Source organism: Salvelinus fontinalis, chromosome 19 (assembly GCF_029448725.1).
Source record: "Salvelinus fontinalis isolate EN_2023a chromosome 19, ASM2944872v1, whole genome shotgun sequence".
In the NCBI taxonomy this organism is placed as follows: domain Eukaryota; kingdom Metazoa; phylum Chordata; class Actinopteri; order Salmoniformes; family Salmonidae; genus Salvelinus; species Salvelinus fontinalis.
The window spans coordinates 23,665,848-23,689,894 of record NC_074683.1 but is presented as its reverse complement, the minus strand read 5'-3'; the positions used below and the strand labels follow the sequence as shown (position 1 = coordinate 23,689,894).

The following is a 24,047-nucleotide window of genomic DNA, read 5'->3' as shown; positions in this document are numbered from 1 at the left end:
ACACCATCCTTCTCTATGCTTCATGATGGGAACCACACATGCGGAGAAAATCCGTTCACCTACTCCGCATCTCACAAAGACACGGCGGTTGGAACCAAAAATATAACATTTGGACTCATCAGACCATATTGGCACCGGTCTCATGTCCATTACTCGTGTTTCTTGGCCCAAGCAAGTCTCTTCTTATTTTTGGTGTCCTTTAGTAGTGATTTCTTTGCAGCAATTCAACCATGAAGGCCTGATTCACGCAGTCTACCCTTAACAGTTGATGTTGAGATGGGTCTGTTACTTGAACTCTGTGAAGCATTTATTTGGGATGCAATTTCCAAGGCTGGTAACTTTAATGAATTTATCCTCTGCAGCAGAGGTAACTCTGGGTCTTCCTTTCCTGTGGTGGTCCTCATGAGAGCCAGTTTCTTCATAGCGTTTGATGGTTTTTACGACTGCACTTGAAGAAACTTTCAAAGGTCTTGAAATTTTCCGTACTGACTGACCTTTATGTCTTAAAGTAATGATGGACTGTCGTTTCTCTTTGCTTATTTTATTTTATTTCATCTTTATTTAACCAGGTAGGCTAGTTGAGAACAAGTTCTCATGTGCAACTGCGATCTGACAATTTGAGTGGTTCTTGCCATAATATGGACTTTGTCTTTTACCAAATAGGGCTATCTTCTGTTAACCACTCATACCTTGTCACAACACAACTGATTGGCTCCAATGCATTAAGAAGGAAATAAATGTAGAATGGGTTAAATGTAGAAAATAGTAAAAATAAAGAAAAACCCTTGAATGAGTAGGTGTGTCCAAACTTTAAACTGGTATGATACAATGCCTTCAGAAATTATTCAGACCCCTTGACTTTTTCCAAATTTTGTTAGGTTACAGTCTTATTCTAAAATTAATTAATTTGTTTTTCTCCTCGTCAATCGACACACAATACCTATAATGACAAAGCAAAAAGGTTTAGGCATTTTTGCAAATGTATACAAATAAATATCACATTTACATAAGTATTCAGACCCTTTACTCAGTACTTTGTTGATGCACCTTTGGCAGCAACTACAGGCTTGAGTCTTCTTGGGTATGATATGACGCTACAAGCTTGGCACACCTGTATTTGGTTTCTCTCATTCTTCTCTGCTGAACCTCTCAATTTCTGTCCGTTTGGATGGGGAGTGTTGCCTCACAGCTTTTTTCGGGTCTCTCCAGAGATGTTCGATCGGGTTGACGTCCGGGCTCTGGCTGGGCCACTCAAGGACATTCAGAGACTTGTCCCAAAGCCACCCCTGCATTGTTTTGGCTGTGTGCTTAAGGTTGTTGTCCTGTTGGAAGGTGAACCTTTGCCCCAGTTTGAGGCCCTGAGCGCTCTGGAGCAGGTTTTCATTAACGATCTCTCTGTACTTTGCTCCGTTCATCTTTCCCTCGATCCTGACAAGTTTCCCAGTCTCTGCCCTTGAAAAACATCCCCACAGCATGATGCTGCCACCACCATACTTCACCGTAGGGATGGTGCAGGGTTTTCTCCAGACGTGACACTGCATTCAGGCTAAAGAGTTCAATATTGGTTTCATCAGACCAGAGAATCTTGTTTCTCATGGACTGAGAGTCTTTAGGTGCCTTTTGGTAAACTTTTGGTAAAGCTGGCTGTCATGTGTCTTTTTACTGAGGAATGGCTTCTGTCTGGCCACTCTACCATAAAGGCCTGATTGGTGTAGTGCTGCAGAGATGGTTGTCTTTCTGGAAGGTTCTCCCATCTCCACAGAGGAACTCTAGAGCTCTCTCAGAGTGACCATCGGGCTCTTTGTCACCTCCATGACCAAGGCCCTTCTCCCCTGATTGGTCAGTTTGGCCGGGCGGCCAGCTCTAGGAAGAGTTTTGGTGGTTCTAAACTTCTTCTATTTAAGAATGATGGAGGCCACTGTGTTCTTAGGGACCTTCAATGCTGCAGAAATGTTTTCCCTTCCCCAGATCTGTGCCTCAACACAATCCTGTCTTGGAGCTCTACAGACAATACCTTTGACCTCGTGGTTTGGTTTTTGCTCTGACATACATTGTCAACTGTGTGACCTTATATGGACAGGTGTGTGCCTTTCCAAATCATGTCCAATCAATTCAATTTACCCCAGGTGGACTCCAATGAAGTTGTAGAACCATCTCAAGGATGATCAATGGAAACAGGATGCACCTGAGCTCAATTTCGAGTCTCATAGAAAAGGGTCTGATTACACATGTCAATAAGGTATTTCTGTTTTTTATACATTTGCAAACATTTCTAAAAACTGGTTTTCGCTTTATCATTATAGGCTATTGTGTGTACTTTGATGAGGAAAAAAATGTATTTAATATATTTTAGAATAAGGTGGAACGTAACAAAATATGGAAAAAGGGAATGGGTCTGAATACTGAATGCACTGTATGTGATGGGATGTATAGATATTATGGAAAGTATATGGATAGAATATGTAGAATATCTGAACAATACAAAGGATAGAATAGTATATGTACAGCAATAGTTAAATAGGAGGGCCTTGACTAGAATACAGTATATCCATATGAAGTATGCTAAACAGTATGAAAACATTATTAAAATGACTAGTGTTCCATTATTAAAGATACCAGTTTTCCATAACTATGTACTGTACATAGGGCAGCAGCCTCTAAGGTGTGTGGTTGAGTAACCGGGTGGTAGCCAGTAAGGGACAGTGACTAAAGTTCAGGGCAGGGTGCCAGCTAGTGGTGACTATTTAACCATCTGATGGCCTTGAGACAGAAGCTGTTTTTCAGTCTCTCGGTCTCAGCTTTGATGCACCTGTACTGACCTCGCCTTTTGGATGGTAGCGGGGTGAACAGGCCGTGGCTCGGGTGGCTGAGGTCCTTTATGATTTTCTTGGCCTTCCTGTGACATTGGGTGCTGTAGATGTCCTGGAGGGCAGGCAGTATGCCCCCGGTGATGCATTGGGCAGACCGCACCACCCTCTGGAGAGTCCTGTGGTTGCATTCGATGCAGTTGACAAACCAGGCGGGGATACAGCCCGACAAGATTTTGGTGTCACACTGACTTCACTGATTATGACTAATCCTACATAGGATGGGCGTGTGCACAAATTGAACATGGTTCTCATTGATTCATGGTATTACTCCTCTCTGCTCTCTGTAAAGTACATTTGTTCTCTTTATTTCAATGTGAATCAATCTAGAATAACAGTCTGTATATCAATTTTCCTCACAATTCTGTCTCCTGCCCAGGCGGAGGGAGGTTGCTCCCTCCCAGCACCTCCCCTGTATAGGCTGTGGAACTGAAGTAGAGCCCAGTAAGTAGACAATTTACATTTTAATTCCCTAAGCATGTCAAATGAAAGAAGCAGGTACTGAGTCAGGTACAGACTCTCCCCATCCTGCCAAAAGCCATCATGGGCAGAAGAGAAAATGCTGTATAGATCTAATACCAGAACAGGTTGTTTAAATCAAACTACTGTAGGATTGTTTTAACCTGTATTCACGTTTCTTAGAATTTTAGAAATAGGGTGCTCTATCTGCTGCTTGGTATCACCCAAACATGGGAACACAGTGACATCTATTGGAAATTTGAGTGAATCACTTCACATTCTAATTCCACATAAACAATTAGTAGTCTACTACTACTTATAACTAACTTTCACAATTCACAATAAGACATGTGTATTTCTATACTCACCAACTAGCCTATATTAAAAAATGAAAGCTCCAAAACCAATGTCAGAAGTGGGATTCGAACCCACGCCTCCATTCGGAGACCAGAATGCCCTTTCCAGGAAGGATTTTCACCTTGAGTCTGGCGCCTTAGACCGCTCGGCCATCCTGACAACTCTGTTTAGTGGTGACAAAAAAGAGGATTTCTTCATATGATCGGGTATGTAGCTAGGTACCATAATTTTCAATTAATTCATAATAAAAAATATATGATATCGTGAAATGTATAATATCGTTAGTTGGCAATTTCCATTTTGTTAGCAAATCTAGCTAGTTCGCATTTTGTTAGGAAATAGCTAGATAACGTTACTGTTGATAGTGCAAAGAAAGAATTTGAAACTATAAAAGATGAAGAAAAAATCAAATATTTATTGGGTGAAAAGCCAAAATGTGCAGTTTTGGCAGCCAAATATGTGTCCTCCTGCCACAACCTGAGGGACAGCCAGTGAAAAATGCAAAGTAATGTTGATAATATTTCCCATTTAGCTTAGTTTTGTTTTGTCTTTCATACCAGGTCATATGTCTTCTCAAGTCATATTGACACTGGTCTACTACTGTTGCTTTAATTTATTGTTGTTCTGATTAATATTGTTGTTGTAGTTGTTGTTAATGGTAACCCCATGTCCACTACTAATGTTATTATTGCTGTTGGTCCCACCATTTATTTATATATAAATATATATATATTTTGTATATATATACATATATATTTGATTTTTATTTTTCGATATGTATACTTTGACAATGTAAGTAATAACGAACTTGCCATGTCAATAAAGTCAATTGAATTGAATTGAATAGTGCAAACATCTCACAGCTAGCGTTAACAATTTGCTCAATGGAAATTAGGAAATTATACATAACTTTTCTTGTGAAATGTAGGATTTATGGCTATGCATTGTCAGTGGCTGAACATTATACAAGATATGGCACTTTACCGGCGTTGCTTTGCTCTGAAGGGTTGTGATACATTTTTCGTTGTTGCTATTTTTACTAATTTCATCTACCCACAAAAAAGTATGTCAGAAGTGGGATTTGAACCCACGCCTCCATTCGGAGACCAGAAACCCCATTACTATGGAAGGTATAACCTTGAGTCTGGCGCCTTAGACCACTCGGCCATCCTGACAACTGAAAAGTAAGGAAGCAACACCATTTATAAAGATACACATAGCAGTGCTCATTTTATAGGCTTGTTGATGATGTTAACTATTCGGGTAGTTAGTTTCGCTACTGAGTTTACTTTACTATAAACCAAACACTTACCAATATGAACACATTTGTCATTTTTAGCAGTCGTTTAGCAAGGTAAAGAGAGTCGTGTTGCACCACGTGACCGTGTGTTTTCACCACCAATTGGACGACGAGTCATTCATTGTTATTGTAAAAAGAGGCGTATCTTTTCTAGTGTCGTTATGAAATGTTACACTAGCTTAACTCCACTAAAATCAAACGTAGCTAATAGCTATCTACCTAAAGATGTCATTTTAAGGAAATGCCGTTTGGCTCGTTAGAGGACTTCAAGAATACCCTAATTAAGTGAGTATATGTATTTGGTAGAAGGCCTATTGCGCATAAATCGAAAGTTGGAATTGTAGAGGTTCTGACTGACACTCATGTCTTCACAGAGACTAATTTACAGACAGGGATGGGCAAAAATTACAATCACAAAAATGACAAAGATGAACTAAGAAATACATGTATTTTGTAATGTATTTAGTTAAAATACATGCATTTTGTAATGTATTTAATAAAAATACATGTAGATTGTAATTTAAAAAACTTTTCGAAGTAGCTGGTCGAACAGCAACAATGTTCTGAGTAACGGTTCCAGAAACTTTTCACTTGCTATGTGATATGTTGTTGTTTATCTACCTTAGTGGAATGCATTGACTGTAAGTCAGTGTTTGGTAAATTACCAAAATGTATATATGAAAATGTACATACCAAAATGAACTGCAAAGCACATTGGGTATTATTATTTGCCTTGTTTCGGTCAGAGCTCATTTGAATAATACACAGCATGCTTTGAAATTGTTCATTTTTACATATTCATATCTAGTTCATTTAGCAGACACTCTTTTCATACTATAGTGCCATCATACTTCTGATATGAATGTAGAGTGAAAGTGGGCCACAAAATTTTGAACCAATATAAAGAAAATGGTATATAACAGTGTTTTGTATTTTGAAAATACAAATTACAGCTCTCGAAAGTATCTTGTTACAAAATACATTGTAGTGTAGTTCTACCCAGTGTTATACAAATGATTAAATACTCAGAAGAAATTGAAATCGATATTTAAAATACATGTAACAGAAATACTGCCCATCTGTGCTTTCAGATTGATGTTAGCAAAGATACAGTTTATTTTAATAGCAGTCATGCAATTACTATGTCGACTACCTCAAGAGAACTGTATTGTTTTCTTCATGGTAGTGGTGGGTGTGTGCTCTGTGCTTTGCATAATCTTTGGCTAATTTCGTATCCAACAATAATCTATCTCTGTTCCATAATCCCCATAACGCCAAGGACCTTGTTGAGATGTGTTGTTCTTGTATTCTACAGAAGCAGATATGAAGCAGCAGCTAAACATTTTAATCCTGGGGACCTGGATGTGAACCTGAGTGGCAGATCTTTTGTGATCACTGGGGCCAACAGCGGCGTTGGAAAAGCTACTGCCCATAAAATAGCCAAAATAGGTACTGTATAGGCAACATTGCCCTAGAGTTGGATAAATTCATACAACAGTGAGTGAATAGATGTTTTCCATCATAAATGTGTGGTACCATTTCACCATACAGGATGTCTATACAGTCCACCTTAAGATTCCTTTACAGTCTTAGTCCAGATGGCACCAAACCTCAAAGTGAGGTCTCATAAAGGTTTATGTAAACATAGACATACAGACTGACATACCAACCACGAGGGACAATATAGTGTTTGATTCCCCCTCAGGTGGAAGAGGTGCTTTGAGGTAATTATAGTTTACACAGTTTTTGATATAGGGTTGTGCGGTTAACATTGGGTTCTTATGGGTTTTATTGCTCTACAGGTGGGACGGTCCACCTAGTGTGTCGTAACAAGGGACGGGCAGAGGAGGTCTGCACACTAAACAAACACCACACACATCTATTCATGCCCAGTGACTGCCTGGTGAGGGATGAAGAGCCATTGAGTGGAGTGTGAACAGGTCCTTCAATTTGTGGCTTGTTCATTGGGGTCATCCTGAGCTACGTGCTGCACAGATTAGCTAAAGTTTCCATGATAAGGATCTATGCCCAGTTGGGTGGAAGTTGATATATAGATCAGATAGTCTGCAGAATGCAGTCTGTTTTGATAGTTCCTGCAAGTCATATGTTTTATGCCTCCGGTTTGTTAGATAAATAACTCTACTGTTTATATACACTGTTCAAAAAAATAAAGGGAACACTAAAATAACACATCCTAGATCTGAATGAATGAAATATTCTTATTAAATACTTTTTTCTTTATATAGTTGAATGTGCTGACAACAAAATCACACAGAAATTATCAATGGAAATCAAATTTATCAACCCATGGAGGTCTGGATTTGGAATCACACTCAAAATTAAAGTGGAAAACCACACTACAGGCTGATCCAACTTTGATGTAATGTCCTTAAAACAAGTCAAAATGAGGCTCAGTAGTGTGTGTGGCCTCCGCGTGCCTGTATGACCTCCCTACAACGCCTGGGCATGCTCCTGATGAGGTGGCGGATGGTCTCCTGAGGCATCTCCTCCCAGACCTGGACTAAAGCATCCGCCAACTCCTGGACAGTCTGTTGTGCAACGTGGCGTTGGTGGATGGAGCGAGACATGATGTCCCAGATGTGCTCAATTGGATTCAGGTCTGGGGAACGGGCGGGCCAGTCCATAGCATCAATGCCTTCCTCTTGCAGGAACTGCTGACACACTCCAGCCACATGAGGTCTAGCATGTGGCTGCAAAAAAGTATATATATTCCATTTTAGAATAATGCTGTAACATAAAAATGTGGAAAAGGGAAGGGGTCTGAATACTTTCCGAATGCACTGTATACATACATAGTCACAGGCCAGCTCATATTTTTGTCACAGGCTGAGGGGACACAAACAACAGGTAGAGGCCAATTAAAAAGGTTATTTATTCTAAACCAAAACTATTAACTTTAAACAAAGAAAAAGGAATAGGTGTGGAAGTATCATAATGTAGGGTGCATGTAAAGTGCAGGGATGCGTGAATCTGTGAGTGTAAATATGACTGAATGAAAACTGAACAAACAAAACAGGATCATACCTGGAGGAGCAGAGAGAGAGAAGTGATTAGTGAAGCAAGTTTAAATACCCTGAGCCCAGGTGGCTCCAATCACTAACGACCCTCCTCTGCCTGCAGGAGGAACCGCCCCTGCAAAGCAGAGGGGCCGTGATACCCCCCTTAAAAATGAGGGTCCCACCCTCAACCCAAATTTCTCCAATATATTCAAAACAATCCAAATTTCCCCAAAAAGAAAAAGGATACCAGTCCCGCCTCCTAGCAGTAGCCCTGTGTCCCCCAGCTGTCCGCCCCTCAAACTCGGCAGCCCTGGTACCTGGGGAGCAATTTAAGAGGAAAGAGGCACAGACAGCCCGTAGGGGTCAGCAGAGAAAAGATACAAACTAGGTTAAAGGAGCACGGGACAGAGCAACAGCAATGATATTATCCCTACCACTAATGTGTTTAATATCAAAGTTGAATGGTTGCAAGAACAAAGCCCAACGCATCAGGCGCTGGTTGGGATTTTGCAGGAACCTCAGAAAAATAAGTGGGTTGTGGTCAGTGAACACAGTTAAAGGGGTCAAACCAGAACCAACAGACCTCGAAGTGCTGTAAAGCCCAAATGAAACCTAAAGCCTCCTTTTCAATTACAGAATAATTTTGCTGATACTTATTACATTTCCGGGAGAAGAAACTTGACTGGACACTCAACATTGTCATCATTCTCCTGGAGAAGCACAGCCTCAGCACCGATTTGACTGGCATCTACCTGCAATTTGAAAGGTTTCCCAAAATTTGGTGCTGCCAACACAGGTTCCAAACACAAAATAGCCTTAACTGCATCAAATGTCTCTTGACACTGGGTGGATCAGATAAATTCAGCCCTGGCCTTCAACAGATTGGTCAGTGGAGACACTACTACCGAAAAGTTTACAGAAAGCACTGTAGTACCCCACCATTCCCAGGAAGCACATCAGTTCTTTCTTTGTGGAGGGCTGTGGGAACTGCTTCACAGCCTGGACCTTGGCTTCCACGGGACAGACAAATCCCTGACCAACAACCTTGCCAAGGCATGTGACTGTAGCTTTGGCAAACTCACATTTTGCCAAATTAATAGTCAACCTGGCCCACACCAGTCTTTCGAACAGGGCTTGCACTCTCCAAACATGCTCCTCCCAGGAGTCTGAGTAGACGACCACGTCGTCCAAATACACGGCACACCCTTCCAGACCTGAGACCACCCAATTCATTAGCCTCTGGAAGGTGGCTGGAGCATTCTGCAAGCCGAAAGGCATCACTGTGTAAGAGAACAAACCAGATGGAGTTATAAAGGCAGCAATCTCGCAAGCTCATTTGGTAAGGGGTACTTGCCAATATCCCTTTAAAAGATCAAATTTGCTAACATACTTTGCTGACCCAACTTGATCAATACAGTCCTCCATCCTAGGAAGAGGGTAAAGGTCTGCTATAGTAACATTGTTAACTTTTCTATAATCAGTGCAAGGTCTGAAAGTGGAATCAGACTTTTTGACCAAAAGACAGGGTGAAGCCCAATTTGAACATGGCTCCACAATACCATTGTCCAACATTTACTGCACCTCTGTTTCCAGTTTCAATCTCTTCTCCTCAGATACACGATAAAATCTGTTTGATAGGCGTAGCATCTCCGATGTCTATATCATGCTCAATTAAGTGGGTTTGCGATGGAGTGTCAGAAAACAAAACAGGGTAGTTTCTAATAAGAGCTACCAATTCATCACGTTTCTCAGATTCTAAATGATCTACCATAACCAAGGTTTTGCAAAGTCTGGGAGTTTTTCAACCGACCTTGTAAGACCTCATTTGAAACACTAACTTCCTCATCTTCTCCCCCCTCCAAATTAAAGCCATAAGATGCAGTGACTGGCGCAGCAGTCAACGCTGACCTCACCGCTGAAGTGCTTTGCTCAACTTTGCTTAAATACGGGAGTGATAACATTTTAACAGGTTCTGTATAACATTGGAGTAAAACAAGCTTATATTTTGGGTTCTGATGGGGTATGACAGTTGACCTAAGCTCATGGGTACTTATTTATTTGTTATACTCTTTAGAATCAATGGGTATACATCATACCTTTATAAGTCAGACATTATATACAGATGATGAAATCAGCTATCTGTACTAGACACAGTTTATTGAGATAACATGGTATTTTACCCATAGCAATGTTACATTCTGTCATCTAAACAATCTGAGCCATAAAAGGTTTTTGACAGAGAGTGAACTTTGACCTCCCACCTTCTCCACATCCCCCAGACCCTCTGTATCCAGCAGCACCAGGGTGTGGTCTCTTTTTTCAGGGTGAGGCACACACCACATCCAGATGCCCTTAGTTTTGGACTGGATGGTGGCTCCCAGGGCAAAACCTTGAGGACAGAGGATAAAAACAGTTCTTAGGATGGAATCTGTAAAGAGGCAGCAGGATGTAAAGTGTTTACTCAAGGCTGCTGGTTTTCAGATGAACCTTTTTGTCTAGTTATACTGTATATCATACTGACAAACTGAAAGTGAAACTAGCAGCCAGTGCAAAACGACACCCTGATCTACACAACCCACTTAGAACAAATGTGGTCGGAACAAAACCAGACAGCTCTGTTTGTACGTTATGGTGTAAAACAAAGAGAAACTGTAGTTTCCACAATGCAATAACAGGGTGTGTCGAATTTCCAATTTTGGAGAGAAAAAAACATCAAATCCTAATGTGGTCAGAACAGGACAAATCTGTACTTTGGTGCAGCATATCTGTCTCTAACTCAATGACAAATGCAGTACATAAGTTAACACATTCTGTTTCACATTTCTATTACCCTATCTTTATGAGAAATAATTATCTTATACATAATCATTCCTTAACCATATAACAGTGCGGTCATGCATATTGTTATGTACATTGTTCGGACTTTGGACCATAGATAAAAAAATGCTTGAGTGGTTCACCTTTCCTCTTTCCAGCCAGCTTGTTCATGAGGTAGGACTTGCCGGTGCATTACAGCCCGACCACCGACACCACTACCACATGCTGGTCAATCTGGTCCAGGATGTCCAGTGCACTGCGGACAACACGCAGCTTCCCATCACTGTCGTTCTCTAATCAGACATACTGGTTCCTTCATGGATACTCTCTGGCCTGCCATGATGCTGTCCTATAGAAACGATTGCAAGGACACACAATAACTTTTAACTGGGTATCGTAGTGTGTGTGTGTGTCACAGTCCCTACAGACGTTTTATTGCAATTAAATGTAATGTGATAAAGGAGGCACAGGAACAGGTGATAATGAGTGAATCAAGACTTATCAACAGATTGGGTGGACAGTGACAAAAAAATTATAATAAATTCAGGCCCGGTCCTGGCCGTTCTGTCGCCCTACACCAGACAAAATAAATTCCCTCTCCTATACCCCACAAAGCTAGAATAGTCCCAGAAAGCACAAAGACGTTGAAAATACATCTAAAATAGTTTTTAAAAATTGGGTCATTTTTCGGTTCTGAATGAAAGTTGAAAATACCATCTATTTTTCGACCAAATCAAGGCCGGTCCAGACTGGACGATGTCTGAACCAAACAGACGTCTATGATTGATTCAAGACATCGGTGTTGGTCTGTGTTTACTGGGATGTAACCTACAGCAGTGGTTCCCAAACTATGAGGGCGCAAGGGGTCGGCAGGTGGGGTGCGGGTATGGATTCGGCTATTTCAGCTACACCCAATTCTGATAGGCGTATCAAATCGAGCACACAGCCATGCAATCTCCATAGACAAACATTGGCAGTAGAATGGCCTTACTGAAGAGCTCAGTGACTTTCAACATGGCACAGTCATCGGATGCCATCTTTCCAACAAGTCACTTCGTCAAATTTCCGCCCTGCTAAAGCTGGCTCGGTCAAATGTAAGTGCTGTTATTGTGAAGTGGAAACGTCTAGGAACAACAATGGCTCAGCCGCAAAGTGGTAGGCCACACAAGCTCACAGAATGTTACCGGCAAGTGCTGAAGCGCGTAAAAAATCATATGTTCTCGGTTGCAATACTCACAACAGAGTTCCAAACTCCCTCTAGAATCAATGTCAGCACAAGAACAGTTAGTCGGGAGCTTCATGAAATGGGTTTCCATGGCCGAGCAGCCACACACAAGCCTAAGATCACAATGTGCAATGCCAAGCGTCGGCTGGAGTGGTGTAAAGCTCGCCGCCATTGGATTCTGGATCAGTGGAAACGCGTTCTCTGGAGTGATGAATCACACTCCCTCATCTGGCAGTCTGACAGACAAATCTGGGTGTGGCGGATGCCAGGAGAATGCTACCTGTCCGAATACATAGTGCCAACTGTAAAGTCTCTATATACAGTTCCTTCGGAAAGTATTCAGACCTCTTTACTTTTTCTACATTGTTACGTTACAGCCTTATTCTAAAATATATATTTTTTAAATGCTCAGCAATCTACACACAATTACCCCATAATAACAAAGTGAAAACAAGATTTAGACATTTTAGCAAATCTATTAAAAATACGTGAAATACCTTATTTACACAAGTATTCAGAACCCTTGCTATGATACTAGAAATTGAACTCAGGTGCATCTGTTTCCATTGATCATCCTTGAGATGTTTTTACAACTTGGAGTCCATCTGTGGTAAATTCAATTGATTGGACATGATTTGGAAAGGCACACGCCTGTCTATATAAGGTCCTACAGTTGACAGTGCATGTCCGAGCAAAAACTAAGCAATGAGGTCAAAGGAATTGTCCATAGAGCTCAGAGACAGGATTGTGTCGAGGCACAGATCTGGGGAAGGGTACCAAAAAAATGCTCCAGCACTGAAGGTCCCCAAGAACACAGTGGCCTCCATCATTCTTAAATGGAAGAAGTTTGGAACCACCAAAACTCTTCCTAGAGCTGCCCGCCAGGCCAAACTGATCAATTGTGTCTATTTTTTTATGGTAGCTATCTAAAATTGTTAGCTACATTTTCACCTGTCATTGTTAGATGGTTTGTCTGATGTTGCTAGCTACTTGTAATTTCGTTACAGTCATTGGATTATTACAACAGATGAAAGCTGTAGATCTTGTTCTGTTATTGCTAAATGAATGTGCCGCCTTAGTATTGATGCCATTGTATTCATGTTTATTATTTCCAGACCACATCTTGTATGGATAAATGGATAGTTAATTGGATAAATCAAAGCTGAGTGACATGTCACAGAATTGCAAACATTTAACCTCCAATCAACATTAAATAACCCTAAACTGAGGAACTGTCTTTCTCACCGTCTCTCTAATAGGAGTACAATCTCCATAACTTTACCTACTCAATCAGTGTATAAATTCCAGAGGCATCACCCTCTAATTCAGTCTCAATACAGTACGTTGTCATACATTTTATGTCCAGCATGTAGACTACAGAAAAGTTCACATACTGTTTCTACCATAGGCTAAATCATGTGGCAGATATAGCCTATGTCAGAAGATTTTTTTCTGGTTATCTAATCAATTAATGAACCGCAAACGCCTACATTATTAAGGATGGATCAAGTATTTTTCATATAACCAGTCAACTTGCAAATCAATATGTAAAAAATAATCCTAAATGTAAGCAGTGCAAGGGAGTTTACCTCGGCAACGCTGAAGTGGGTTATTATTCAGCCTGTGGTCAGCGTTAGGATAGTAAAAGAAATAGGTGATTTATAAAAGTCCCTGCTCTGCGCGGTGATTCATTAAATGCCGCGATCACGTGCTAGTGGGAACTAGGACATTCCGAAATGTCAGACTTCCTAACTGGTTGAATCGGACGTATATAATGGTGCGTTCAAGACAACTGGGAACTCGGTAAAAAAACGAGGTCAAATCATGTCATGACTTCAGTTATCGTCATGTCGGAAAGTGGGAACTCTAGAAAGAGGCCCGATTTCCCGATTTGGAATTCCGAGATGGAAATCAATCTCACTCCGACTGAAGTCGGAGATTTTAGAGCTCCGTGTATTTTCTTCTCTCCAGTTTCTAGTTCCGACTACCACGTGAATTATTCCTAGTTGAACAATAGCTCGATAATTGGCTATTTCTATTGCATTTCCTTCCGACATTTTGAAAGATTTTGTTGATCAATTACAAAGTAGTTTGCGTCAGGTCAATCTCGTATTGGACTGGTTAAAATAAGTGAACAAAAATATAGCCTAGGCAACTTTCACTTTCTGTTTCGCAGCAAATATATAGCCAGCAGGACATTGTACCTCTGCGATTAACCTCAGTTGGTTTAGAGAGGATTTTTGGAGGAGTCGTCTATGTAAGTAGGACCGACGAATGCTGTACCATAGCAGGAAACTATTACATTTTTGCAGACGAATTTCATAATGAAATTGAAGCTGACATTGGACAATAATTCAACTAAATGTTGCATGCATATGGCTAAACTGTTTCATGGTGCAGATCTTTTTAATAATGTATTTGCATAGCCTATGCAGTAGTCCTAGACTATATTCACATTGTGAGCTTAATTTATAGAAGGAATCGATAATGAACTTATATAAATAATTCACTTGAACTATATTTAATTAATACTTTTATGATAGATTGACTATTTCTGGGAGCTGTAGGCTAATCATCCTGTGAAGCTACTTGACCATGGATTCCCCAATGTGTCTGGTCGAAAACGCCGACGGGGAGCTTCGTGTAGTCCCTGGTGCCATCAAGTACCTGATGGGACTGAACCAGAAAGTCGTAGTGGTGTCGGTGGTCGGGCTGTACCGCACCGGCAAGTCCTACCTCATGAACAAGCTGGCTGGAAAGAGAAAAGGTGAGACTGATGCTGAGAAACAAATTCAAATGTACAGACTGGTTTGATCATCAGCTGTACATCAATAGTCAATGCCCAATTAAATGTTTATTTTCATCTGTACACTGGTTTAGAAATAAATTGTATTACATACTTTTTTTCTTAAAATGGTCTTTGAAATATTGATTTAGGTTTTGCCCTGGGAGCCACCATCCAATCCAAGACTAAAGGAATCTGGATGTGGTGTGTGCCTCACCCTGAAAAAAGAGACCACACCCTGGTGCTGCTGGATACAGAGGGGCTGGGGGACGTGGAGAAGGTGAGAGGTCAACGTTCAGTCTTTCAAATTCACATTAGTAATCCAGCACAGTGAACAAATATCTAAACACACATATATTTTAAATAATTTCATTACATTTAGCCAGATCACCAATAAGCATGTTGCTGTTGTCATACTTGTTTCAGGGAGATTCTAAGAATGATGCCTGGATCTTCTCCTTGGCCATTCTGTTAAGCAGTACTCTGGTCTACAACAGTCGAGGGACCATCGACAATCAAGCCGTGGAGAACCTCCAGTATCCTTTAAACCAATATCTATTTCCCCATGGCAAACCTCTCCTGTTTCCTCTCCTGTTGACTTTAACAGGACAGGGGATATTTCCCCCAACCGGGCCATTTCTTGGAACTCCCTCTCATATTGAAAGTGAAAGTGCTGTATGTTTGTATATCTATTGGATGCTGAGCAAAATGTCCTTATAGACTTGGAGCAATATATTGTGTTACTGACAGCGTTAATTATGTGTTTGCAGAATGTTCAATACACTGTGCTTTGTTATATCCATTCCCTTAGGGGTTACTCAGTGCATGTGGACACAGTTCATTCAAAATGAAACTGAAATGACTTGTATGCTATAACTGTTGAATAGCAAGTCCTTGTATAACCGTAGCAGGCACATGTCAATGCAGACACACAGTATTTTTTGAACTTTGGTAGCTTTTATCAGTCAATCCTCAACCGGCCCTATAGATATGTGAGTGAGCTGACAGAGCGGATCAAGGTGAATTCTTCCAGTGCAGCTTCATCCTCTCACGATGACGAGGAAGGAGGGGACGCCCAGTTTGTGCAGTTCTTTCCGAATTTTGTGTGGGCCATCAGAGATTTCACTCTACTACTCGAGATCGACGGCAGAAACGTCACCGAAGATGAGTATCTGGAGCATTCCCTGGAGCTCAGAAAAGGTGACTAGCCACCACCCCAATGATCAACTGTGCACAATGTCTCTAGAATAGTGCTCCCCAAGAACATTTATACAATTGGAACAATCATTCTCACAAGAACAGAGGTTGAAAAACAAGAAGATTGATATTTGCTCTGACACTTGCTAAATTACACGTTCTAAAATCATTCCTATGCAAATGTATTGTAGGATTAGACTCATAATCAAACAGACTCATAAATCAAGTGACATAATTATTTTATCCAGTTTGTTTATTGGTCATAAAGTCTTCTGCCTCATGTTAATTTAAGCATATCTCTGTATATGTGTGTCTGTTAATGATTGTGTGTTTGGATGGTGAACTAAGGGCCGGTCTCCCAGACACAGATTAGGCCTCCAGACGAGATTCTCCACTGAACACACTTTGTGTCCAGGACAAGGACTAATCTGTGTCTGGGAAACCAGCCCTAAAAATAGAGTAATGTCAACTGTAATGGTGAATGCTGACTATCATTCAGGTGGGGGTAAAAAGAATCTGATGTACAACCTCCCACGAGAGTGCATCAGGAACTACTTCCCCTCGCGCAAGTGCTTTGTATTCCCCACCCCTACAACTCCTGCCAACATGCCCCACCTGGATTCCATGGACGAGGCTGGCCTGTGTGGAAGCTTCCGAAAGGTTGCAGATACTTTCTGCCGCTTCATTTTCCAAGAGAGCCGTACAAAAACTGTCAAAGGGGGCCACAACGTAACCGGGAGAAGTAAGTCAAATATCAGCAGATTCTGCACAGAGGCATTGAATGTTTCAATAAGCATTTCTCTATGGCTGGCCATGCTTTCCTCCTGGCTACCCCAACCCCGGCCAACAGCTCCGCACCCCCCGCAGCTACTTGCCCAAGCTTCCCCAGCTTCTCCTTCACCCAAATCCAGACAGCAGATGTTCTGAAAGAGCTGCAAAACCTGGACCCGTACAAATCAGCTGGGCTAGACAATCTGGACCCTCTCTTTCTAAAATGATCCGCCGTCATTGTTGCAACCCCTATTACCAGTCTGTTCAACCTCTCGTATTGTCCGAGATCCCTAAAGATTGGAAAGCTGCCGCGGTCATCCTCCTCTTCAAAGGGGGTGACACTCTAGACCCAAACTGTTACAGACCTATATCCATCTTGCCCTGCCTTTCTAAAGTCTTTGAAAGCCAAGTTAATAAACTGATCACTGACCATTTCGAATCCCACTGTACCTTCTCCGCTGTGCAGTCCGGTTTCCGAGCTGGTCACAGGTGCACCTCAGCCATGCTCAAGGTACTAAACGATATCATAACCGCCATTGATAAAAGACTACTGTGCAGCCGTATTCATTGACCTGGCCAAAGCTTTCGACTCTGTCTTATCAGCAGACTCAACAGCCTTGGTTTCTCAAATTACTGCCTCGCTTACTTCTCAGACAGAGTTCAGTGTGTCAAATCGGAGGGCCTGTTATCCGAACCTCTGGCAGTCTCTATGGGGATACCACAGGGTTCAATTCTCGGGCCGACTCTTTTCTCTGTATATATCAACGATGTCGCTCTTGTTGCGGGTGATTCCCTGATCCACCTCTACGCAGACGACACCATTCTGTATACATCTGGCCCTTCTTTGGACATTGTGTTAACAAACTCCAAACGAGCTTCAATGCCATACAACACTCCTTCCATGGACTCCAACTGCTCTTAAAAGCTAGTAAAACTAAATGCATGCTTTTCAACCGTTCGCTGCCCGCACCCGCCTGCCCGACTAGCATCACTACTCTGGACGGTTCTGACTTAGAATATGTGGACAACTACAAATACCTAGGTGTCTGGCTAGACTGTAAACTCTCCTTCCAGACTCATATTACACATCTCCAATCCAAAATGAAATCTAGAATCGGCTTCCTATTTCGCAACTAAGCCTCCTTCACTCACGCCGCCAAACATACCCTCTTAAAACTGACTATCCTACCGATCCTCGACTTCGGCAATGTCATCTATAAAATAGCCTCCAACACTCTACTTAGCAAATTGGATGGAGTGTATCACAGTACCATCCGTTTTGTCACCAAAGCCCCATATACCGCCCACCACCGCGACCTGTATGCTCTCGTCGGCTGGCCCTCGCTACATATTCGTCGCCAGACCCACTGGCTTCAGGTCATCTATAAGTCTTTGCTAGGTAAAGCTCTGCGTTATCTCAGCTCACTGGTCACGATAAAAACACCCACTCGTAGAACGCACTCCAGCAGGTATATCTCACTGGTCATCCCCAAAGCCAACACTTGCTTTGGCCGCCTTTCCTTCCGGTTCTCTGCTGCCAATGACTGGAACAAATTGCAAAAATTGCTAAAGCTGGAGACTTATATTTCCCTCACTAGCTTTAAACATCAGCTATCTGAGCAGCTAACCGATCGCTGCAGCTGTACATAGCCCATCTGTAAACAGCCCATCCAATCTACCTACCTCATCCCCATATTGTTTTCTGCTCTTGCACACCAGTATTTCTACTTGCACATCATCATCTGCACATCTATCACTCCAGTGTTAATTTGCTAAATTGTAATTACTTCGCTACTATGACCTATTTATTGCCTTACCTCCTCATGCCATTTGCACACATTGTATATAGACTTTCTTTTTTTTCTATTGTGTTATTGACTGTACGCTTGTTTATTCCATGTGTAACTCTGTGTTGTTGTTTGTGTCGCACTGCTTTGCTTTATCTTGGCCAGGTCGCAGTTGTAAATGAGAACTTGTTCTCAACTAGCCTACCTGGTTAAATAAAGGTGTAATAAAAACAATGTAGCCTAAGTTATTGTACCACCAAATGTATACACTTATAATTTTCTTCCCGCCTCTATCTGATTGCAGTGCTCGGCCACTTGGTTAACACCTATGTGGAGACCATAGCCAAAGGCTCTGTGCCCTGTCTGGAGAATGCGGTGCTGGCCATGGCTCAAATTGAGAACCAGGCTGCTGTGGATGAGGGCCAGGTAGTATACCAGAGGGGCATGGAGGAGGTGAAGGCCTTATTCCCTGTGGACATGGGTCAGATTTCAGCTCATCACCTCCGCTCAGACCACCAGGCCACGCAGGCTTTCATGAAACGATCCTTCAAAGACCAAAATGGGGATTTCTTGAAAGCGTTGGCGGTAAGGGTCATCATTTCAGATCTGTGCCTGGTACAAACAATGCCTTAGTTCTTAACTCTGTCAAGGACCATTTTTTACAAATGCTTCCCTAAAACAGTCTTGACTCCTGCAGGGGGCCATTGCAAAGCACTACGCTGTCCTTCTCATTCAGAACGAGGATGCCTCAGAGAAGAAGTGTGCAGCCCTTCTGGAGAAGCTGTCTGCTCCGATGGCCCAGAAGATTAAGGAGGGGATCTACACCACACCTGGAGGATATGAGCTTTACTGCAGTCACCATGACAACATGGTGGCACAGTACCGGGCCAAGCCTGATAAAGGAGTTAGGGTAAGAATCCTTTCTAGGGCTGAAACATTCATCAAAAAATCCATATTAAACACTGTAGCTGTTCTCAACTTTCAGGCCGATCCACTTAGTTTCAATTTCGTAGATGGATTGCTGTTTCTATCAACCTCTGTTACTGTTATGATGCACAATAGCTTCCATCTGCAGCATCATACCAGAAACAGATTGCCATCAACCAATGATATATCATGTGGCCTTTGGGGTATTTTCTGCAGGCTGAGGAGATTCTTGAGCAGTTCCTGAGGGAGAAGAGTCTAGAGAAGAATTCCATCCTACAAGCTGACAAAAAATTGACCGAAAATGAGAAAAAGATCCACGGTAAGTCCAAAATATACCATTGGGATGTTATTATCTGGGTCCATTCAGGTTTCTGGTTGGAGTGACTTCTCACAATCAATTGGTGATAATCTTGCACAAAGTCAACATAGATCTGGGATGTTTGAAAGAGTAATCTAAAAGTTATGGCCTACTCCAGAACATGGAAAAGATCAGGGGCTGTCTGTTGACTCCATATGAGAGAGAATATGAGTAGTCCAGAAGGTAGAGTGTTTTCCTACCTCAACTCTTCCTTTGGACCATGCAGAGGAGAAGGAGAGATCAGCTGTGCTGGAGCAGGAGAAGAAGGCTGCTGAAGAGAAACGGTTGGAGATGGAGCGCACCATGGAGGACGATCGCAGAAGCAAAGACGAGAAGTTGAAGCAGATGGAAGAGAAGATGAAGGAGGAGATGAAGCTACAGGAACGGGACTTCCACAGGGCCTTGGAGTGCAAAATGCAGGAGCAGAAGGATCTGCTGGAGAAGGGCCACAAGGAGAAGGCTGACTTAATGAGACAGGAGATAGAGGAGTTCAAGAAGAGCAACACACCTGAGAAGGAAGGAGGTGGTTTCCTTGAGTCTACAGTCATACCTGTTCTTCGATTTGGATTGGACGCTGCCAACACTTTCTTTCAATATAAGCTCATGAGGGGAGCTTTTATGAAGTAGAAACATTGTGTATTACCTGAGCATGTACACATTTGTTAGCTTTATCTAGCAATGTGAAGTGAAAAGTCAAGTTGATAGCCATGCTTAGTATCAGTATAAGCTTTATATGCAAGAGCGATGTATTATTTTTCTCATACAGTATATGTATTTACAGATTTTGGTGAAATTATCACTGTACTAGTATAGCGCTTAAATTAGAAGCTTTAATAAAAACATTTCTAGACTATAACTAAGACTTTTCTGCAATCATAATATACACTGAACAAAAATATAAACGCAACAATTTCAAAGATTTTACTGAATTACACTTATGGAAATCAATCAACTGAAATAAATTCATTAGGCCCTAATCTATGGATTTAACATGACTGGGAATGCAGATATGCATCTGTTGGTCACAGATACCTTAAAAAAAAGGTAGGATGTGGACCAGAAAACCAGTCAATATTTGGTGTGACCACCATTTGCCTCATGCAGCACAACGCATCTTTGCATAGAGTTGATCAGACCATTGATTGTGGAATTGTTATGCTCGTTGACACGATGTCGATCCAGAACATCCCAGAACTGGGACATTTTCAACTTCCAAAAATTGTGTACAGATCCTTGCGACATTGGGCCGTGCATTATCATGCTCAAACATGAGGTGATGGCCGCGGATGAATTGTAGGACAATGGGCCTCAGGATCTCGTCACAGTTTCTCTGTGCATTCAACTTGCCATCGATAAAATGCAATTGTGTTTGTTGTCCGTTGCTTATGCTGGCCCACACCATAACCCCACCGCCACCATGGGGCACTCTGTTCACAATGTTGACGTCGGCAAACCGCTCGCCAACACGACACCCTACATGCTGTCTGCCATCTGCCCTGTACAGTTGAAACTGTGATTCATCCGTGAAGAGCACACTTCTCCAGCATGCCAGTGGTCATTGAAGGTGGCCAAACTGCAGTCAGGTCAATACACTGTTGAGGACGACGAGCATGCAGATGAGCTTCCCTGAGACAGTTTGTGCAGAAAGTGGATGTGGAGGTCCTGGGCTGGTGTGGTTACATGTGGTCTGCGGTGTTGAGGCCGGTTAGACATACTGAAATGAACTTTCAATTCTCTGGCAACAGCTCTGGTGGACATTCCTGCAATCAGCATGCCAATTGCATGCTCCCTCGACTTCAGACATCTATGGCATTGTGTTGTGTGACAACTGCTCATTTGAGTGGCCTTTTATTGTTCCCAGCACAAGGTGCATCTCTGTAATGATCATGCTGTTTAATCAGCTTCTTGATATGCCGCACCTGTCAGGTGGATGGATTATCTTGGCAAAGGAGAAATGCTCACTAACAGGGATGTAACAAATTTGTGCCAAGAAATTGAGAGAAAGAAGCTTTTTATGTGTATGGAAAATTTCTGAGATTTTATTTCAGCTTGTGAAATATGGGACCAACACTTTACATGTTGCGTTTCTATTTTTGTTCAGTCTTCTTTTTATGGTATTATATTCTTTGAGAACGTTGTCTATTGAAGCAAAATATGATTAATTTGGATATTATCATTTGAAGTTGTATATAAAATGCATTTCAGTTTATAAATAAATTGTTTTGAATCCACTTTGAATCTTTTAGTGTTAATGTAAGTAGTAGTAGTCTGTTACTGACTCGCATCTGGAAAACACCATTTATGCCTTTGTGGCCTGACGCACCTCTTTTTGTTATTATATATTTTTATTGAACATACAATCTACCTGCAGTGAAGCCGCTCAACATTTGCATTACATTCAGTCATCTAACAGACTCCCATCCACAGTGACCCACAATATCAACCAGGGTCCAAGCACCGCCCAAGGGCACGTCGACAGGTCTTCCACCAAGTCAAAATGGGGACCTGAACCAGCCACCTATCGGCCACTGGCCCAAGCTCCCAACCGCTAACCCTCCAAGATCCCCCCACATTTTCCCGACAGATGCCTCTTAACCATCCAAGGAGTCACCCCCCCAAGCCACCAACAAAATTAACAAAAGAGAAAAACAAAGGAAAACAACAATGCAAAAATGAAAGACATCAATCCTCTTACTTTTATCTCAGATACTGGGCCACATTTTGGTGTTGAAATGGTTTTCAGACCAGGAATCAATCAGTTTGCACATGAGAAATAGCCATTGGCTACTGTCTTTTCTGACACAGAGGAGCAAGAGAAGAGAGCCCTGGCTGAACAGGCAGTGAAGATGGAGGCAGAGAAACAGCACCAGTTAGAGAAACTGATCCAGGAGAGGGAGAGGAGTCATCAGGAGGGAATCTGTCAGCTAGAGGTATGTATGGACACTGGGAACCTATAGTATATCATGTCTCATAAAATTATATATTTTTAACTATAACCACAGATAGATTGTAGTAATTGAGGAAGGTAAGCACAGTAGTCTTTGAGAAGATGCAGCTTGCTTGTTATGTTGTCCCTTTGTGATTCTAGGCTAAGATGGTCCAGGAGGCGAAGGAGAAGCAACAGGAGTTGGAGAGAGCGCTAGATAGCAAGCTCCATGAGCAGGAAAAGCTGATGGCTAAGGGCTTCACAGAGAAAGAGGCAGCCATGAAGGAGGAGATACAGAGCCTGAGAGAGGAGGAGGCCAAGTGCAAGGAGAAGGAAGAGCAGTCTCGTAACTTCAGAGCCATAGCACAGGGTGTCATGGAGAGTGTCAGCAATGGCTTAGGTCACTACTTTAACTATAAGAAAGCCTGTGAGCAATGCAAGGCGATTGTGTTCAAGGAGCAGGTCAGATTCAATCTCAAATCAGGTGCGGTTGGCAATATCCCTGATAAGGAGCGCATGACACTCGAGCAAGACAAGATGGCCACGCCCAAACTCAAAACAGGAGCAGTTGGCAACTCTAAAGACACAACTCTGCCCAAAGTCAACACAGGTACAACTGGCAAAAGCCCTGGCTCAGAGGTCTAAAGGATTCACCAGAGATTTGTCAATGGTCCAGATCAGCACCCACCCCTTTCTCCAGTCTCATCATTAACCACAAGAGCCCAGTAAAACTACTAGGAAATAGTGCAACAGAAAGACTGCTGTGCAACAATGGTACAATGGGGCCAAACCAGCTGTGACTTCACACACGTCAGTTCCTCAGTTTATAACCACTGATTTCTCATTCTGATAATATTACGTCATATTTAAGTTATAGATTAATCTTAAAATTGGAGAGTTAAGATTTGTGTTTTGTTCATGGATGTAGGGTAAAATAATTGAGCTTGCTGAACTTGTCGAGGTCAAATGTGTTGTTCTATACTACACATAAGGCTAGAATGGAACTGCTCATCTTCAATGCGCTTTTCACTTCATTAAGGGATGGCCATTATCATGTTTTGTGATTGTTGTTTGAATAAACCTTGCTTCATCTCTATTCGATAACTTCACATTTTCTCTGATAGGGTTAAGGATGATGCTAAACCTGTTTAAATGGAGATATTGATCAATGGGGAGAACTGATGAACTGAACACCACCAGTTGAATCTCTACATGGAAACATAAGCACAAACATTCACATGAAAAAGAGAC

The 24,047-nt window shown here is 42.0% G+C and overlaps 1 protein-coding gene, 1 long non-coding RNA gene and 2 other non-coding genes across 7 annotated transcripts; 1 reads left to right on the top strand and 3 right to left on the bottom strand.

The window, feature by feature from the left end:
• Positions 1–3,733: 3,733 nt before the first annotated feature.
• Positions 3,734–3,842, bottom strand: trnal-caa (transfer RNA leucine (anticodon CAA)). The gene is made up of 2 exons: positions 3,805–3,842; positions 3,734–3,779 (listed from the first exon to the last, which is right to left on the bottom strand). It is a non-coding gene; the product is annotated as a tRNA-Leu (tRNA).
• Positions 3,843–4,749: 907 nt separating this feature from the next.
• On the bottom strand, positions 4,750–4,858 carry trnal-caa (transfer RNA leucine (anticodon CAA)). Its single transcript has 2 exons — positions 4,821–4,858; positions 4,750–4,795 (listed from the first exon to the last, which is right to left on the bottom strand). It is a non-coding gene; the product is annotated as a tRNA-Leu (tRNA).
• A 256-nt stretch (positions 4,859–5,114) lies between these two features.
• On the top strand, positions 5,115–23,892 carry LOC129816518 (guanylate-binding protein 1-like). 4 transcript variants are annotated; one of them, XM_055871088.1, is made up of 12 exons: positions 5,115–5,268; positions 6,299–6,432; positions 14,613–14,812; positions 14,983–15,110; positions 15,257–15,366; positions 15,819–16,030; positions 16,527–16,769; positions 18,890–19,170; positions 19,283–19,495; positions 19,729–19,831; positions 22,676–22,800; positions 22,959–23,892. In XM_055871088.1, the coding sequence occupies exons 3-12, from the start codon at positions 14,641–14,643 to the stop codon at positions 23,439–23,441; spliced, it is 2,070 nt and encodes a 689-aa protein (XP_055727063.1). In that variant the 5' UTR covers positions 5,115–5,268; positions 6,299–6,432; positions 14,613–14,640; the 3' UTR covers positions 23,442–23,892. The 4 variants fall into 4 exon arrangements, with proteins under 4 accessions (XP_055727063.1, XP_055727064.1, XP_055727062.1 ...); XM_055871087.1 differs by lacking the exons at positions 5,115–5,268; positions 6,299–6,432 and adding an exon at positions 13,870–14,302; XM_055871086.1 differs by lacking the exons at positions 5,115–5,268; positions 6,299–6,432 and adding an exon at positions 13,870–14,302 and having other exon boundaries at positions 14,589–14,812.
• On the bottom strand, positions 7,262–13,722 carry LOC129816520 (uncharacterized). Its single transcript, XR_008753566.1, has 3 exons — positions 13,635–13,722; positions 10,964–11,169; positions 7,262–10,392 (listed from the first exon to the last, which is right to left on the bottom strand). It is a non-coding gene; the product is annotated as an uncharacterized LOC129816520 (long non-coding RNA).
• Positions 23,893–24,047: the final 155 nt, after the last annotated feature.

Bases quoted from the DNA above. Each gene is read 5' to 3' on its own strand.
- LOC129816518 (XM_055871088.1), top strand. From the start codon at position 14,641: ATGGATTCCCCAATGTGTCTGGTCGAAAACGCCGACGGGGAGCTTCGT. The intron at 14,813-14,982 runs GTGAGACTGATG...ATATTGATTTAG, and splicing joins GCTGGCTGGAAAGAGAAAAG to GTTTTGCCCTGGGAGCCACC. The intron at 16,770-18,889 runs GTAAGTCAAATA...ATCTGATTGCAG, and splicing joins CCACAACGTAACCGGGAGAA to TGCTCGGCCACTTGGTTAAC.